This window comes from Xiphophorus hellerii, chromosome 18 (genome assembly GCF_003331165.1).
Source record: "Xiphophorus hellerii strain 12219 chromosome 18, Xiphophorus_hellerii-4.1, whole genome shotgun sequence".
NCBI classification, from domain to species: Eukaryota; Metazoa; Chordata; class Actinopteri; order Cyprinodontiformes; family Poeciliidae; genus Xiphophorus; species Xiphophorus hellerii.
Window position 1 is genome coordinate 21911099 of NC_045689.1, and position 20213 is coordinate 21931311.

Sequence of the window (20213 nt, forward strand, 5' to 3'; positions counted from 1 at the left end):
GACTGATGTAAGCTAGCAAAACAAGACTTGCATCAGCTCACTATAGCTAGTTGGAAAGAAGAAAAAAAGACAAAAAAAAATATAGCCATTAGGGAGCTCTGGATTGCTCTGGATTAAAGTGTAAAAAAAGCAGCTTTTACATCGACCAGTAAGAGCTCTGGTGTTGATGTGGCCTTAAGCTGGCCAGGCCTGAAGAGTGACATCAACTTCCAATGCACAATCAGGCCATTGATGTAAGGTACCAGCGCCACGCCGCCCTGGGCTCTTTGGACTCAGCTCCGAATGCACCCACACAAAATGTAACATGTATGGCTTAAGAATCTGTCACCAGGATTCAAGTTGTGATACTTGATACAAACACGGACCGATGAAGGAGTTTTATTAAAAATAAGTCCTGAGAGCTACAGCTAACCTGCATCTGTGCAATAGTCAGTGGAAACAACGTTACGCTCACAGTAAGGAAGCAAAAGCCGAAACTTTTCTTCACATAATACATGTTATTTGTCTTCTAGATGTGTTTGTGCTCAGAGTGGTTCTCACCTGCCAGGCTTGTGGATGAATTTCTGAAGCCGAGCTTTGACCTCATCATATGTGAGGAAGGCCATGTACCCTGGGTGAGTAACAGCCAAGCTGTTCCAGTTTCGCAGCAGGGATGACCAAGGCTACCCACGCACACAGGCATATATACACACACACACATACACAGAGAGAGAGAGAGAGAGAGAGAGAGAGAGAGAGAGAGAGAGAGAGAATGGTCATAGGAGAAAGGCAGAGTGAGTCATAACGTGTGAGTGAATGGACACAGTAATAAAGAGCAGAAATGGAGTAAGGAGAAATGCTGCATATTGCAACATGCATGGGTTTTGTTCAAACAGCTGTTCAGTGGACATCAGTGGGATTTATAGGTAGATCCAGCCAGAGTCATTATGTTTAATGGTAGATGAGCTTGCAGAGTTTAAAGGCACACGATGAAGTAAAAGAGAGATTTTCCATACTGTCTGTAAATCAAAGCTGGAAAGTTTACATACCCTCATTATTAACGTTGATTTAGGACTATATGTGTTTTAAAGGTTCGTTTTGAAGTTCCTTATGATACATCATACTAGGAGTTTAAAAGAAAAAGTATGAGCTTTAATTTGAACTGTGTATTTTCTACACATGATCAAAGTTATACAAACACTGACAAACAAAGGCACAGTTGGCTTTTGAGGTGGTCTTCTGGACTCACTGGTTTCAATCCAAACAAAAATTCAAAAACTACAAGGATTGGATTTCTGACGCAGACCCAGTTTTTAGTGGTTTTAGTGGTTAAAATATGCAGCCAGAATCTAGCCGTGTGTTCACAAGAAGATTGTAAATCTTGCTAAAGTTTCAAATACCATTTAAGCCATGTGAATGTTCGAGCCTTTAATGTATATGACACATTTTAACTGAGTGGGACATTGGTAAACTTTGGGATTCTATCATTCTACAATGAGGGGAAAAAAAAGAGTATTTATGACCCCGCCTTTTCAACGAGTTCACCACTTAGCCAGAATAAGCAATGCCCAGAGAAACTGCAGAAAGCCAAGTGCCATCATGAGCTTCAAATACATCACTTAGCATATTAAAATATTAAAGCTCATAACTGTATGATTCCAAAAGTTGTTTGGATTGGCTTTTAGGAGAAAAACTGCTTTCTTTTTACTGCCTTTTTATGTGTTCGTTTCTGGCGATTTATAACAGTGATGTTGTTCATTTGAGGATGTATTTAGTTCATTTTAAAAACCTGCAATAACCAGGCCTCATATGTAAAATCATGTCTGCAAACATGAGTGACCTTCAAGTGGACATTTTGACATTTGGACATTGAGTTGGTGAGTCAGTGAAGGTATTTTAGGCATGAATGAATGCACATTAATGAACCCAACAGGGAAATTGAAAAGGCTTCAGGTGTTCTCAGCAATGAGATTAAATGTTTTCTGTGGCTCGGACAAATCAGCTTATATTAAAACTTGTGGCTTGTTTTTTTATAGTCCTCCCACACAGGAAGTGACAAGTTCAAACTGTCTTGTTCAGTCAAGAGTGCCTCATTTCTTCTTGCAGGCCTCATTCTAACCTAATTATACACCATCTTGCTCAAACAACTTTCACAAAAAATGTTAATTGAACAAACTCTACTTTTAATTTTTAGTTTTCTTTCTACTGCAAACACTTTTACATTATTCTGCATAAATATACAACTACTACTAATCTTTTACACAGTGTCAATAGGTTAAGAACAGCCTTCAAAATGGTCTCAGTTACTTCCTCTGAGTCTGAGGACATTAGGAGGAGATCTTTTTTTGTTTGGGGGAGGAAACGTCTGTAATCTGTTTAGGCTTCATTAAGCCTGTCAGAGCTTTGCGCACAAGTTCCAAGGGATAATGTCACCCAGGGATAAATGACACTACAGCAAAGCAGTGGTTTATGATACAAGAACACTTGTGCAACTTAGAAAGGTAAGCAGTTAACTAGGGCCGTTTCTTACCATTATTTCTAACAGTTGCAACATAAATTTGTTTTAATACTGATGCAAAAATGTATACGTGCTGTTCAACATCAACCCAAGCATGTGCAATATAAACTTGTGACAAAATGGAGTACAATTATTGCTTGTAACAAAGTGTGAAAATATGTTGAATTTACCAGTTTGTATTTAGGATTGTCAATACTACAATATTTACAATTTTTCTGATATGTATATGTATATTTAAAACTAAAAATCAACAAAATTCTGTAAGCAAATAAAAATCAAAAGGTACAATAATATTTTGCAAAATGTAGGAGGGTTGTTTTAACTTCCATTTTATGACTGGACCAGAATACTGGTGAATAAATGACTTTAAAAAAAAATACTTGAAAGGTGCATAGCGTGGTTGTGTGGAGTTTCTACCTGGAATAGCCGAGTGAAGATGTCGAACTCAAACACTGAGATATAATCATTGCAGGTAAGATCTATGGTGGATTTGAGAGCCATGGCCTCCAGACCAGAGCTGATGTTATGAAACTCATGGAGAGACTGACGGAACACCTTCCAAGGCACAATGGTTCTGGGAACAGACCGACAATCATACATTTACAATCTGTCAAGAGCTTTGGACAACGTTGTGTATTACACCCCTCCCTTTGTGCTTACATTTTAAAAACAAGCTATAACTGTTCCATTCTTGTTTTAAATTTGGATTAGCAGTCTGCTGTAATGTGAAAATACATTTTTGACTCTGCAGAAGGCTGCTCATACCGAGCCTGGTTCTACTGGAAGGTTGTTCCTGTCGGGAGGAAATTGTTCCACTCCACTGTCGCCACTTTCTTCACAAGATGAGAGATTGCTGTATTGTCAGTGACTTGATGCAATCATCTGAGAGTCACTAGACCGCTATATAATCAACTGAAGTTTACCATTTCTATATTCTGGATTAATTGAACTGTACAATATGACTGTAATTGAATAAACTAAATAGAGTTTACTCTTAACTGGATTTTTTTTTGTAACCACTGTATAAATCGAATCTATTTGTTTTGTTATGTTGTAAACCAGTGTTATAAAAGTTTACTGGAATGAACTGAATTCATCTCGTTATCTGGTTCACTTAATTCTCATTGGAAATATAATAGGCAAAACCAAATTGAAATGCTATGGAATAACAGAGTTATGTAAACACTAACTGAATTGCTGAAATGTCCATGGCTATATTGAACAGTGACTGAACTTAATGTTATCTAATGCATAAGTGCAAATGTTGTGATGGCTCCCTGTTGTGCTTTTAAAAACAGTCTAAAATCAGCCTCTTTGTAGACAATCTGATTAAAGGCAGGTAAGTTAGAGCAGAGCTGGGGAGGATATCATTTGGTTGCAATATAATTTTCATACTGTAATAATAAACTCGCTGAAGAAGTTTCCAAACCCCCAAAAACTGACTGTGTGCTGACTCATACTGTCATCACTTTTCTTAACTTCTCCTTAAATGTAGCTGGTGAACTCAGATAGTGTAGCTGATATTTATTTTTAGAACAATATTTTGGTTTGGGCTCTAGACTGGATACAGTAAGACTGTGCTGAACTAGCAAGTTTTTAATGGTAACTTTATCACTGAAATAAATACCAGTAAATATATTGACACATTTTAGGTCCATATGGGTTATTATACCTGTGATACATGAAAACTCCACCATAAAAAGACAAAAACGATGGTGCTCACTTGTCCCCGAAGGCGCGCCTCCAGAACTCTGCAGCATCAGCTTTGGTAATGCGGAAGTTGTCACCTTGAAACAGGCCATTGGGGAAGATGGCTTTCAGCTCAGCCAGCATGTGACTGAAGATCAACGACAGCTTGGTGAGGTTTCGTCTGAAAAGTGACAAAAAAGAAACTAATATTTTTAAAATCATTGGATTTTTCTTAAAAGACCACCGTAAGCATTTCACTATCACCATTTTTCAGTAAACATCCAAACTCGTTGAATAAAAAAAAACAGAAACACACAATGAATTAATTTAAACAAACACTGAATGATGAGGCAATAATTCAAATCTACCAACATTTAAAACAGCCTTTTACCCGATTTATCTTTGTCTGACGTTAAAATTCGATTGGTTTCAGAAAATTTTTATTTGGATGAAAAGTGGGTAAATATTTTTGTGGCACATTATGACTTAATTGATAATTTGTGAATATTACTAGAAAAACAAGAAACTGAGAAACCGCCACAGTCTATGGACAGTTCATAATTATATTTTACCTGAAATGAGCTGCTAAGAAATACAAGAAAAAAACTGCCAAATTATACAAGTAAATCGCTATAAATAAAGTTTGCTTTTGTTGGGCGAAAAACAAAAAGTCCTACTGCTGGAATTAGGCTGAGTGAACGTAAAAGTAAATCAACATGCGTATAGTTGATACAGTTTATTTAAGCTTTAATGGATGCTTTATAAATAAAGATGGCAAAAACTGTCTGTCCTCCAACAACCAAACAACTTTAATTTTTTCACCGATGGTTTGAATAGGGCTGGAACAGCTGACACAAACTGAACTCTTGGCAGTCATTGACCATAAATGCACCACATCAAAGATGTTGGCACATCCAGTTGTGATTAGATATAATAGGATTTAATAGGCATTAAACAAATGCCTGGAACATTTGTGCCATCCATTTTAATAACATGTTTCTTTTTATTTTGTGAGGCAAACTCAACATCTTTGCTTCAGAAGGCCACAAGAACTGATTGTGGGTTGTTTTGTAGTCTAGAGGGGGATTTTCAGAGTTCCCAGTAGGAAATGGAACAAGAGCATCCCATTAAGCTGGAACTCCACAGTCAGCCCTCAGTTGTGTGTCCAATATGGCTGCAGCAGATTTATGGAAGTTGTGAAAGCTGCCAGCATGAACTAGTTATTAGTGCTTCTGGGGGTTTGCGTCTCTTAAAATTTGCGGTGTCAAGTTTCTTGGATGGAAGATTTTTATAAGATCGTGACAGATTAACTTTTTCCCTTTTGATGCGACCTACGAACTGTACAATGTAAGAGAAAAACCTTTTGGGTAGGACTCTATCAGAATGGAACTTTTTAATTTGGGAGTATTTTTCTCATTCTTTGCCAAAATCTAGAATTGTCAAATTATGAGAAAATCTTTTATGCACACCCCTCTAGAAATCATACCACATTATTAATCTGTTTAGTTTTGGGCTATGTCTGGGTCATTACACAACTTTAAAATTTTCTGATAAAAGCCAAATAATAATAATAACAATAATAATAACAATACAGACCTTTGGGCACTTAAATAACTTAAAAACAACATTATATGTAGGAGAAAACATAAGATACAGAAACCCTTCAGCTGTGAGTTTGACAATGAGGAACAGCAAAAACAAGTCTATGATTTTAACTAAAATGTGCAGATTCATCATACTGTGATGATTTAAAAATGTCTGCTGGAGCTCAAACATTTCATCCAATCAGGATTTATGCTCTGGGTTGATATGCTGAAATATCAAGTTCCTCTTCATCTTACAAACTGAAGTCTGAACACTGGTACTTGGAATTGCTCATAATCCCCTCCACCCAGTTAAAGATAAAAAAATATATGGTCGAAACATGAATCACCATCACACTTCGCTGTGTTTCTGCACATTCCTTTTGGAGTCGTAGACAAAAGGTCCAAACTTTGACTCAGACCAGAACACATTTTCCCACATGTGCTTTTGGTTGACTTTAAATATGTTTATGCAGGGCTTGAATAATTTTCTGCCTGTTTTTCTGTCACCCATCCCTATAGCTCAGACATATAAAAAACATCGGTGCACCGATCGCAGTTTTCTGGCTGATCTTTTTAAAAGATCGATTACCGATCTTTTAAAAAGCCTAAAATGCCGATTCCGATTTTGACCGATACCATTTTTTTTTTGCATAAAGTGTGTGTAATTTTATCGATTCCTCAATATTTATCGATATATTTTCTCAGAAAGTATTGATTTTTCATCTGCGAGTATTGATGCATTAAATCCTACTTTGAGTTTTATGTCAAATCCACATTAATTAAATGACAGCTATCACACGTGACATTTTTTTTACCCAGTTGCACATGTACATTGAAAATGACATGTAATGAAACAACCAGTTACAATTACCTAAATAATGAAGTGAAATAGATAAATAACAGTATCTAATATAAATGAATAAAACAAAAGATGTTCGTTTTCTGCATAACCAAATACACAAAACCACACAATTAACATTTAAATAAAGCAAATGCATAACAAATGTATAACAAAAACATTTATTACATCAGTATTACACCATCAGTTATATTAATTCAATGCCAGTCTATGAAACAGTCACAAAATGTCACCAAAATCACTCTGTCCCTCTAAAATCTTTCAGAAAATCCTAAAAATGTATTGAATCGTATCGTTTGCTGAATATTGTGATATATATTGTACCGTGAACAGAATATCGTGCATCGTATTGTATTGTGAGATTAGTGTATCGCTACAGCCCTAGCAAGAAAGTTGCTGGGTTGGTAACAGTGAGGTGACTGCAAACGTGCAGACATGACGTGGTGGGCCGGACTGTCAGTCAAAACTCTCTCACAGAACTGCAGAAGAGGAGAGTGGTTGATTTTTAGACTTTCGGTGAGGTAGATAAGATCGGTGGATTATATCGGCTTCACATCCAAGCATTGCCCAATCACAGATCTCCCAAAATTGAGGAAATCAGCTGGCCGATAAATTGGTGCACCACTAATGAAGAAGACAGGAGATTCCACTTGTATTACACAACAAGTATTTGCCAGAAGTTTCTGTAGCCCATTTAATGTGGTTGTAGACTTCCAGGACAACTATTCTCTTTTTTTGTTCCTTCTGTTTATATTTTTAAATCAATTTGGAGCAGCATCATCTTCTTCGTTATGTAACTGTTGCACCAAATTTTCTTGACTTGACGTCTGCTCTTTGAACTGTGCACTATGCTTTTTCTTGTATCTATCCCCTGACTGATACCTTTTGCCAATTCAGTCCTTATGATGCACATTGAAAACTTTTTGCAGGACTTCTACTTAACATGAGTTTTAATATAGTGGTTTGTTCTGAATGCAGTTACACAGTTATGCAATTATATTACCCAGATTTTCTTTTATTATTATTACTACTATTATTATTTTGGAGCCTGAAAAAAATCTGTTTATCAGATTAGCTTTACAGGTTATAGGTCAAATTAAATATGAAAAGTTTTGAAAAGGAAGTGAACTATTTACATAGCACCCCTTACTGGTCAAAACCAAGCAATTTAACAGGGTGTATAGACTTTTTGTACCCACTGAATGTGGCATCTACACACACCACAAACACTCATACAACTGACTGGATGACAGAAAATCCAGAGAGATTAAGGGTTACAATATTCAAGCAACAAATAAAAACATAAAATTGAAGGCTTAGTTTCTATTTCGAGTTCCTCCTCATTAAAAGCGGCCCACAAAATGCAGCAGGGCTCCCATAGACATACGATTTAGCTCACAGGATGAATTAGAAATTGAGGCTGCAGCGTCTTTCAGTTCTGACTCAGTTTCAACAGGGCTGGTCAACAAGTGAAGAGAGGAGGAAGTGACTGATATGTTGGAGCGGAAAATAAAGATGACACAACAAGGAAGCTGAGAAGAGAGCAAACTAGAAGAAGAAGAGCAAGAGGGAACTGTCAAAAAAAAGGAGAATAAGAAGCAAGAGACCGTGCTGACAATGACAAACCACACTTTAGTACTGTGCTGAAAAAGTGAAGATTAAAAGAGCAGCAAGGAGACTGAGCCGGCAGGCTGAATTGACATGCACAAGACAGTCGACGCTGAAAACGCTGCAGCTGCCCCGCACCACAGCACACACCCAGCAAGTGAAGGGGAGGGGTGTAAAGAATGAATGAGGAAGGACAGAAAACAAAAATGCATTAAAACGATTATTGCAAGATTAAACCCAGGAAAAAAAAAAAAGTACTGTGATTGTCAGAGAAGCGTATAAAACTGGAAAAGCCTCTCATTAGTAAATGATTTTCAAAACAGTGAACACTTGTGGAGTTCACTGGCCAACACTTTGAAGTGCTCCTTCCACTTAGACTCTACAGAACCGACTTTAAGCTGGATGCAGCCACAGTAGCTGCCTTTGAAGTGAGCACTGCACTCGTCGGTCATGCCCAGAGACAAATTAGCCGATCAACTACTCAGAAATACTAGGATGAACTTGTGATGCTTCCGGCAAGAGCTTCTTTACCTCAGAGTTTACTCCTAAAAGGCGAGTGCGTCTTCGGCAGTATAACCTCAACAGGACAGGAGGTCACCCTCCATTTTTTCTGCTCCCTGGATGCGTCAGTGTTACTCAGCCATAAAGCCGTCATCCCATCCATTCCACCTCTGCGTGCTTTTATCTACGCTACAACAACCTCCCACTGTGATCTGCTTTCTTCCTAAACCAAAAACCTTGTCCCTCCTTTCAGGTTTGTTCGTTCATCTCACCTCTGTAACAGATGTTATATCTATTCTGTTTAAAGTGTGTTTATCCACTCACAGCCTCCGTCATTCTGAAACATTCATGCAGGCTACCAACAATTAGGAACCCTCCATTTGATATCATTTCTTATTCATCAGATTCTCCCATGGTCGATGCACATAGTCTGGACTGGAATCTAACTATAGTTTATTAGCTTCCCACATACATACTTATACTCCTTCAAGGTTTTTTGCATTACTTCAGCATATTTCATATAACAGACAAATACAAAGTAGCACTAAGTGGATAGTAACAGTTGTTTCAAGATTACAAATAACACTGACATTGTGTACTGTGTACAAACTGAACTGTTCACAGCAATTAAGTCTTTTTGGGTGTGTCTCAACCAACTTCTAGAGAGAGGATTTGCTTTGCCCGTTCTTCTTTTAATAATAGCCTAATGCTGAGACCGTTGGATGGACAACAATTTAATTTATGTTGAAGCCTTGCCACAGAATCTCAATTGGATCAGGGTATGGCCTCTCCCTGGGACCTTTGTAAGACATCAGTATGATTTAATCTACATTGTCTCAATGTCCTGACTGAGTAATTCTCATTTGATGCCAAACTCTCATTCTTAAGTAGGGCTGGGAAACCAATGACAATATATATTACAACAGACACATGATCAAGATCAATAGATAATACGTCCAATAAGATGTTAAATAATTTCACTGAACTCCAGTCCAGAATCGCACAGCATTCTGGGGGATGTAGGCAGAGGAAAGACTTGAGTTATTGATATACATTACTAGATTGAACAGCGCCTCTTAGCCGCTATAGCTAGTGCCGTGCACCTGGAGGCGCTAGTACCATGCATTGAGTCATGTCAATAAAGTTATAAATGTGTGATAAGCAGGAATCTGTCACAAAAATGGTCCAATATAGAATAACTGACCTACTTCCCACTTTCTCCATATATATTTTTTTCTGATCTGGGAAACGTGATACCCTTTGACTTTGTTCTGTCTTGGTTGGTTTGCAGTTGTGACATCTTCTATCCATCTTCTATACCAGTGTTTCCCAACCCTGGTCCTCAAGGCGCCCTGCATGTTTTAGGTATTTCCTTGCTTCAGTCCAGCTGATTTCAATTGATGACTGATTTACAGGCGTTTGTTGACCTGCAATCAGTTGAATCAGGCACATTAAAGAAGGGAAACTCTAAAACATGTAGGACAGTGTGCCTTGAGGACCAGGGTTGGGAAACACTGTTCTATACTAAACCGTGCTCTGCAAGACATCTAAACCCTGAGATATTGTGTTACTGCCCATTTTATCCATACATTCCTCCCCAAATCGGCTGCTCTATTTGTTGGTTTTCATGATGCCGTTTGCTCACTAACATACTCCCTGAGGTTTTCACAGAACCGCTAAATTAGACTTGAAAAGAGGACTTTCAAATAAGGCGAGGTCTGAAGGCAGTTTGTTGACAAGGACTTTATTTTGGGGTATCAGAACAAACAGAACTAAATACCACTACTTGCCACTAATTTTAGATTTTGTTTTTTTTGGTAAAACATTTAGAACAGCATGTATGACTGCCCTTCCTACCTCATTATGTGCTACCCAAAAAAAATCCCATGAGGTTTGTGGTTGTAAAGTGACAAAATGCAAAAAGGTTCAAAGGATATGAATGCTTTTGCAAGGCAAAGTAACTCTCTGAAAGATAGAGCGGCTTAACGGACCATCAAATAAACATAAACTCTTAAATGTTGTTTTGAACAGACAAATGTTAAAGCCACCTCACTGATCCCACTGGAATGTACACACTATTCCTTCCCTTTAAAAAAAAAAAAAATTATATTAGTTTTCAGTGTAGAAACTCAGCTTCCACACAACACTACCAACACCGGCATTTAGATGTTCCCTGAGTGATACATACGGCAGGAACTGTTATTAAAAATTCAGTGAAGTTACCATACCAAACAGAAGCACAGGAAGCTTCAAAAGGAAGTAGAGCCACAGAGCTGTTCAGTCAAAAAAAAGGACAAAAAAAGGCTTACTGCTCATTTACTAGTTTTGCGTGTGTGTGTGTTCAAATAGATGATAAATATTGAGCCATTTCATCTTACAATCCCAAAAAAGGCCAAATAATTGGACAGAAATGGATTTCCGTCCCATGTGATGGAGCAGGGTACAAGTCAACTCTGAGCTAGACTGAGACAGAGGGCCTGCGAAAGCAAACAGCAGTCTAGTATCAAGTACACAGTCTGTTCCAGCTGTCTCTAACACCAGATCTGCACAGTCCATGAGATCACTGAATGTTTTTAACAGAATATTACAAGAAATGAAGAATTGGCTTGAAAAGGAATGGAGTGACAGGTTTTAATCTAAGCCTGCACACCTGTTAAGAGTTATTACATAATCACCTAATCAGGCTTTGTCTGAGGCTGAAATCTAAATTTCCAGAGATGACCGCCTCCTGTTGAGCACATACCAACAAAAGACATCTTACATTTAGGAATCCTTTTCACTCCAAGCACTTTAATAGATTTAGCCAAATAAAAGAAAATACCATAGAGAGTTGCTGATTTTGCAGTAAACATGAACAGTAAAAGCATATCAAATCGATTTCAATGCAAAGAATCCATTAATCATAGCAAACTGCAAGACTTGCATGCGTATGAGAACATGTAATGTTAATAAAAATTAGGGTTTATATAGGACAGGCTTAAGGCCTGTCTCAGTCCTCTCCGTCCTTGCACTTCTCCATCCCACAATAGCAGTTCTGTGCTGTGTGTACACTGGGCAGCAGCCAACACTTCAGCAGCCAACCACTACAACGGTGACTGCTATTTAAGCTCCTGTGCCAGCAGTGACCATGCAAACTGAGTGGGCAACCACCACACAGAGAAGTTTGGTGATCTACTCTAGCCTCCCATGTGTGTTTAGAGTACGTTTCTCTCTCACTTGAACCTTTCGCCACGAACGCAGCAGAAGGAGGAAAAAAAAAAGAAAAAAAGACAAACCCTTTTTGAACACTACGTTTTTGTCCTCCTTCCCCCTCATGCTATATAGTAACCTCTGACCTTGCAGCTGGCTTTTCCCTTCCTGTTTCCTGCTGGCTGTGATAAAAAAGTGCAGCTAGCCAGCCAGTGCTGTAGCGCGCTAACACAATGCAGCTCAGCCAGCACAGGTCAGGCTGGCAGAGTCAGAGCCTGTGTGGACTGGTAGGAGCACCATTATTAAGTAGAACCATTATTGGCTTTATCTGCTCAACGCTAGTTAACGCAGAAATCCAGACCAAACAAGGAGAAATACAGCTCATCTTTTGAGGAAAGACACAAGCGCAAGCCTGTGTCAAATTTAGTTCACAGCGCACACACACACACACCCACACACAGAGTCGACGATGTTTTAAAAGATTGGGGTTTTTTTTAGATCTTCTTGGTAAGTGATCACTATAAGATACAGAGGAGAAACTGTAAGTGATCTTTACAAGACTCATTTCAGCATTCGCTTTGGTGACTCAATCATGTGCACCAGAAGGAATCACAGTTTTTCCACAAGTTATGATGGTGATGATACACTAAAACCCGATTGAGAAAACTGAGTTTCTCGCTGCTATTATTAAAGCAATAATTCAGCAAAATCATGATTGCAGTTTTCCCCCCAAAAAACCACAAAGCCCGCTGATAAACATCACTCCCTATCCAAACTGTCTATACTCTTGATGCTTGTGCCCAACAACTTAACTGGACACCAAGTGCTGAACTGGTGCACAAATTATAGGATTTCAGTTACATGTAAGATGATCTGCTGGTTTAAATTTTTGCATGTTTGGCTGTAGCCAGGGGCATATCTTCACAGGAAACAGAAAACACGCAGCTCTTCAACACCACACTTTGGTGTCGCAACAAAAAATTCTGACAAAGAGGGGAAATAAAGTCTCAATCGTCTCCATATTCGTTTTATTTTAGATCCCTGGTGCCAAACTTTTGTAATTTTTTGGAAAGCGGTCTTAATGGAAGTGTCCTAAAACTCTAGGGAGCATTTAACAGAAGACCTACCAAAAAACACTATTTCAAACAAACGTTTTAGATTTTGCTACAAAAGCTTGATACAAATATACAACTTATTCTTGTTTAAGTTCAATCTAAAGAAAGAAAACTAACAAGGTCTAAAAGAAAGGCGACTCCTGAAGTAATGGATTAATTTCTTTGTTTATTGTTTTTTAAGCCTGGTACTACTTTTCTCATTCACATGCTCACACTCTTTATTTTTCACCACATACTTAAGACTATGTGGTCATGTTCAGGTGCTACAACTAGAAAAGCAACAAAAACCTATGAAAGACTTTCCAAAGTCCAAATAATATGACCTTATTGAAGATGATAAAACAAAGAGGCAGCTTGTAAGAAAAACAAAGAAACAAAAGCATTTTAACACTTTTGTGGGGTTTTCTGTATGTAGAGCATTGCAATACTACATTAAACTTCATAAATGTAGTTGTGGTACAATCACAACCTTTAATGTGTGATTATGGGGCACTACTTTGTGGAAGTAAAGGTACACCAATTTTGATTTTTAACATTATTCTCCAAAATGGGGCATGTTTTCAAAGCCACCAATCCTGCAGTACCTAGTCCCTGCTAAAGAAAAGCATTCCCACAGCATGATGCTGTTACCACCATGTATCACTGTGGCAATAGCATTCAGATTACCACTAATTATTGGGTTTTCCTTCACACAGCATTTTGCATGTCACTGGCAGATCTGCCGTGTCTGTCAACCACATACAATCCCAATTAATTACGCAGTGTAGAGCAATGTTTTAATTCACGTTTACCCCCTTCTCAGAACCACAAATTACAGGATTAAAGTGAGGGTATACTTCTCACAAAATATAAATTTAATATCCAACAGTTATTTTTAGCTTAATCCTCCAACTTCCTAGACCGTGTCTGAGCTCACTTATGTCTGTGTGCATAAACAGCAAGCACTCGCTGTACAAAGCAGAGATGATGGTGAGTTGCGTCATCCTAATCACCATAATCTAATAGTGTGAGGATGACATGTGTTGGCTGCTCAAGATGCTACTGCGACATAAATAGCCAAGACGTTCAGCTGTGTGTGTGCTTAAACATATCTGCACATGAAGCCTCAAACCTTGAGAATGAAAACCGATTTGAAAGTGAAATATTGTCAGCTACTTAAGTGTGAACAGCTTCTTCCGTTCCACATATTGGTAGCAATCTGCCAGTTAGACCAACCACCAAAAGATTTCATCCTTAACTCACAGCTCTTTTGACTAAAAGGACAAAACACAGCGTATCTGTTGGAAATGCAAAAAAAAAAAAAAAAGAAAGAAAGAAATGAGCCCACAGAAATATCCAAATCAAAAGAAAGCAGCAAATAAACCACAGAGGTGTGAAACCACTGGCCATTGTATATGGAAAAACTTGACTGGTTGAAGTTATGTTGAGGTAAAATTTAAATGAAATTAGTTTGATCTGAGCTGAACTAAACATACATGATACGCCCTCTTCACTCCCCACCCCCCTCAAGTTTACCAATGAATAAAAGTTTTAATCATTGACCTTTTCCTCTGACTAAAACTTGAAGTTTACTGAGTAATTTAACAAATATTTTATGCGTTTCAGTTCCACTGGAAACAATAAACAAATTATGTTTAACTTGAAATGTACTTTCAATCTGTGTGGCTAAAAAAAACAAAAGCTAAATTTATGCCAACAGCTGCTGAAAAATGCACGGATGGATGCTATTTATGCAAATGTTCACGTTTAATCGATTTTATCAGCACTGTAATGCACTGATGCATTTCCCAACGAATCCATCCAATACTACAGACGCAAAGACAGCGGTACAGCGGAGGGGATACGATGGCTTCTCCTGATAGTCAAAGTGCGGGCCGGTTTATTCTGAAGCAGACCTTTGTTACACGTGGGTGTCAAACACATTTACAGAAATAGGAAGTCATAATTTAGAACAAAGATCCTTCCCTGTACCAAAACAGGAATACCAGAAACTTAACATTTGAGAATTTGCAAAACATAAAGAGGAATATTCTTGGTTACATTTTATTAGGAAAGGATAAAGCAATGTTAATATAGAAAAGAAATCTTTCAAAGATTACATTTTTGAGCTATACACACTGAAGTTTCAAACTAAGATACAAAATTGAAGACAACTGTAAGCACAGCAGGAGCAGAGTGTAAATGTATAGCCTCATTAGATTAAAAACTACCAAGCACTAAGCCACAGAAAGATCAAGTCTCATGCAAATCATGCACAGCACCCATGTGTCACATGAACGTATGAAAACATGACCTTTCCTAAAACAGAAGTTGAAATAAGTGTTCCAGAAATGCTGAAGTTTTTGTCTACTGCAAAGCATGAATTTGTTTTTGTTTTTTTAGAAAAGTACATTTGTTTTTAAAATGGGAGAGAAATGAGAAAAGCAACACAAACAAATCTAATATGATTATTAATGTTTTGTGCCAAACGTCTTAGGAGATTTTCCATGGAGCGGCTACTGAAGCTCAGAAAACAACCAACAGTAGCTAAGATAAGAATGAAGAATTGTGTCCAAATTATTGCTGAATGCTCGACAATTATTCCAGCTGCAGGGAAGGCTGAATGACTAAAAGCTTGAGGAAGTTGGTCCTGTTGTTGACCATTGTAATAATATCACATAGGTATGTGTGGAATGCACTTTTCTATTGTGTCAAGATCTGATGGAAGTTGTGTCAGAAAGAGAAGGCAGCGATATTAGAAGAAAGCCTAAAAGAAAAAATGGTGTTGGTTGGGGGACCAGGATTTCAGAAATTATGTTGCAGTTGAATTCTTCCCAAAGTCAGATTCTCCAATTGTTTCAAAAAGTCCCAAGTAAAATCAAATTGAAATAAAATATTCATGGAACTTGGGATTTCAAAATTGGGAAGCCGAGGCGTCACAAGCCTCCCTGAGATCATCAACATGCAAAAGGGGAACGAAAGGTCAATTTACACTTCTTAAAGCTTGTACAACATTAAAACATACAGAGTAATGCACAATGTTTATTTTGAGTGATTCCCAACAACATGTAAGTGTTTTTCTCTTATGTGATGAAGTCCTCAGTAGAAAGAAAGAAGAATAGCATCTGAGGTTAGGTCGCAAAGATGAACAGAAATCGGTACCAGAAGAAAAAGCTTGTTCAATGCATCTCTACTTAGCAAGTGTGGAGTATAAAGTAAAACCTCATTTTCTATAACTCTTATTTTGTTTTAATGCTGGGCAAACAAAGATAATGTTCTGAAAACTGCAATAAATCTTACTGATTTTAATAAAGGCACTAACTAAATTTTATTGAATTTGTTGTTGATTGAAAAACAATACTTTGATTAAAACAGAAGCACTTGTTGAGCTTCACTTTGGTAGATCTGCTGTTAAGAATTCATTAAAAATTAAAGGAAAAAAAAACATCCATTAGCAAATGTATCATTTTCCTTCACCTCTATCACTTTCTACAGTCTGTCCCTCTGTGCAGCTGCATCACCCTGCAGCTCATAACCTCACCACTTCCTGTAAGCAGCTGGATCTATCAGCATTCGTCAGGATGCAATGGTGGCGCAGCTCAGAAGAACGAGCAAACACACTGGAGAAGTCCTACTTCCTCAGTCTTTAATTATCTTAACCCCCAACTTTTTCTTACCATCAAACATTTAAACACCTTCTATGCTGATTAGGTTGAGATAAAAGTCCCCTTTACTTTGTTCTCATTTGATGAATAAAATAAACATTGTTTTAACTTGAAGGCTTATCTAGTCTCTGTGAATTTTCCTCTGACAGAGGACTGAAATGTCTGGGCTGTGCTGCGTAAGGTTACTGGAGGAAGTAAGTGAAGTAAAAAAGGAGGAAGTGCTGACTATGTTATGTCGACTCCCACCGAATATGGTATGCTAGTGTTAATAATTAAGTCTTACTCACTGCAGACACACTTTTGTGCTCACTTTCATGCACTGAACAGCAAGCCCTTTTCCTTGAGCAGTCACTTCAGAAAGTGAAACTCGCTGAATATTTCAAATATTTATTTATTTTCATTTTGCATATGACTGCATACAAATAATAAAAATTTCGCAATTTGTGTCTCAGAAAATTAGAATATACTAAAAAGGTGAAATATTGGAAACTTTTATTGCCACACCTTAGTAACCAATTGACTTAAAAGACCTGGCGAGATTTCCTGAAGCTAAAAATGGTCTCTCACTCTAGGGTCAGTCGGCTACACAAATATGCAGAAGACCATCATCGACGCCTCCACACAGAGGGGAAACCAAAAAAATTGTGTCTTTGCTAAAGAAGCTGGTTGGTCACAGAATGCATATAAAACAGAGGATTGAAAAAGGGTGGCAGGAAGAGGTGCACCAGGAATAACTGCAGCCTTGAGAGGTTTGTCAAGCAAAATCTATTCAACAACTTGGTGAATCTCCATAAGAAATTAACTGAGACAGGAGTCACTGCGCGCCGACAACTCCTACACATGTGCTACAGATGTCGTATTCCTTTTGTTAAGCCACTCGTGAGCCAGAGACTGGACTGTCACAAAGTCTGGAGGCAAAGTGGTGAAGCACAGTTACTTGAAGTTTTCAGTCAGCGATGACCATGTCCAGACGCTGTAGTCCTCAATCTGGTGGTCCTGAGTTTGATTCCTGGTCTCCGGCTATTTGCTGCATGTGTTCCCCTTCCCTTCTCTGTCCTCCCCATTTCCTGTCCATATACTGTACAACAAAGGCCACTACAGCCTAAAAAATACTTTTAAAAAAAACAAACAAAAAAAGAAAAATCAATGAGTCGGGGTGGCAGGTCCTCTGTTGATGTTGGTCCAACATTTATGTTTATGGAAACGTTTTGTTTTCCAGACAGACTTTGCACCTACCCACACTGCCAAAGGTACCATAAGCTAGTTCAGTGAACAAAGAGTTACTGTGCTTGACAGACCAGAAAACTCACCTGGCCTGAACTATATAAGATGCAATTTTCCCTTTACTTGTAATGGCTCAAACCTTCTTGGGAAACAGGCTTGCACAGCAGCATGCTCACTCGTATCTTGCCATGCTACAACTAAGGAACAGGCGAACTTTTTCACTCAGCATTAAATTTAGACATGGGAAAAACAAAGCACACCCTCCGTCAAGTTTCGGAGAGATGAAAACAAGGATCTTTTTTCGTTTTTGGTTTTCCCCGATGACGGTGCTGTTCACTATGGCCAGACAGCTTTGCTTTTATTCCATCTGTCAAAGGTCCAAGTTCCAGAAGTCTTACGGCTTATTCAGATAAAACATTGCTTATCCAAGTCAACCTCTGTTTTTATCTGAGCATTGAATCCAAATGAGTTAAATATTTCTCTGACATTAAGATCAAGTACTTCAACACTTACCCTACTATTTACTAAAGCTACAGTAGTAGCTCTTGAAGCTTTTTGCAATTGGTTGGAGAAGTATACAGTCTGACGGCAGGAGTGAATTGGCCAAGATGTCAACTCTAGGAAGAGTTTGTATCTGTAGTCAACTAGCCTTTATGATTAAATGATTAAAGACCTAATGAATACCAGATTATTTTTATGTTTTAATATGTAAAAAGAATCAAGACTGTGTATCCAAAGCTCTGTGAGGACTTAGTTAATTCTGTTAATAATCATCAAAAAAGTCTTTCAAACTTCCTCTTAAGCTGACTGGGAAAACAAAAGAAATGAGCACCGGTAACTCTGCAGAAATTATCGTTCCAGTTGGATTTCTGAGTCTAAGCCACGTGTAAACCCTGCTGCAGCCTAAACATTTCCCCGGCATCCAACATAACTTAAGTGAGCTGATACCCATTGGTTAGTGTCAGAGCCACTGCCTTCTTAATTCAAACAATAGTCACCTTTGTGTGCAATGCTTGGTGAGTGTGTATATGAGCGGATTTCCTCTGCTTTTCAGCAGCAATTTCTTTCTGCTCAGTCTCTCATTGCAGTGGAGTGAGAATGGAAATTAATTTCACACTGACAAATACTTAAAATGGTAGCAAGCAACTTTATCTGTGTTCAAAACAGAAGGGCCTAAAATTGAAACTTCCTCTTCTCTTTGGTTGCCTTTGTGGGGTTTTGTCTGCAAGATTATGGTCATGGCAGCTGAGAAAAAAACCATTTCACTGAGGAACTGTGAAACAAGATGAGGATGTATCTCTTAGCAAATGACAGAAAAAACTGTTACCTACATTTCTAAATACACGAAATAGAATATTCAGTCATAGAACAAAATGCTACACCCATTCAGACAAATTATGTTACATTTAAAAATATTAATGCAATTTCAGACCGTTCATTCCCCCTCATTGCCTGTCTAGCCAAAAAGTAAAAACAGATTTTGCTACGTCTAACTGGTCTAAACAACTTCGGCTTTTTCACCTACAGCTTAAAGTATTTTTGCAAATCTGACATCCAGTTTAACCAAAGATAAAGTCATCGCTCTCCAAAAATTCAGAGAGTATCACAATAAGAAATAATTAATTTATCAACAATTATGCTACATGAATTGGCAGCCCAAAAATTCCTATAAATATTGCAAACTTTTTCTTATAAATTGATCGGATCATTGGAATTTTTTAATTCATTATAAATGATTATCCTCTGCAGTACAAATATGATCAGACACAGAAAGCAATTTATCTTAGCCACTCTATAAAATGAGGATGACAAAAGAATCGAAGTGAACGTCAGATATTTAAAAATAAAAATACTCATCTAAATATGTAGATATCTATGTCCACAGCAACTAAGCCTCTGAGAAATATGGTTCTAGAAAGCCTCGAGGTTATTTTACTACAATGAAAATGAGTCCCAAACGCTCACAAACCTGAAGTAAAAAGTCATGTCCTGAGATCACAAAGTCTGCATAGCATCCAGGATAATTAGGGAAACAATTATTTGCAATATTTATTGCAACAATGCCAGTTAAATGACACCAGATACCCCAAAAACTTTCTGTGAGTTTTAGCTTCACTGTCAATAACTTCTCAAGGGTGAGAGTCCATTTCTGAACAGCCACAGATTGTCAATATATTGTTTGAAGGATGGCTATGATTGAGTTTCTATTAAAATCTTTTAGCAAATATTGCAAGAATTGTAACTTCCAACCATTACTATGTCAATGTGATATTGTAGACTTAATGCACTGAAAGTAAAATT

The 20213-nt window shown here is 37.8% G+C and overlaps 1 protein-coding gene across 1 annotated transcript in view; it reads right to left on the minus strand.

The window, feature by feature from the left end:
• Positions 1-20213, minus strand: part of cbl (Cbl proto-oncogene, E3 ubiquitin protein ligase) — a 46152-nt gene that overhangs the window by 17053 nt on the left and 8886 nt on the right. The window contains exons 3-5 of the mRNA XM_032546112.1: positions 4221-4367; positions 2915-3071; positions 541-662 (exon numbers count right to left, since the gene is read on the minus strand). Coding sequence (XP_032402003.1) covers positions 541-662; positions 2915-3071; positions 4221-4367 — 426 coding nt within the window. The remainder of the gene's footprint in view (positions 1-540; positions 663-2914; positions 3072-4220; positions 4368-20213) is intronic.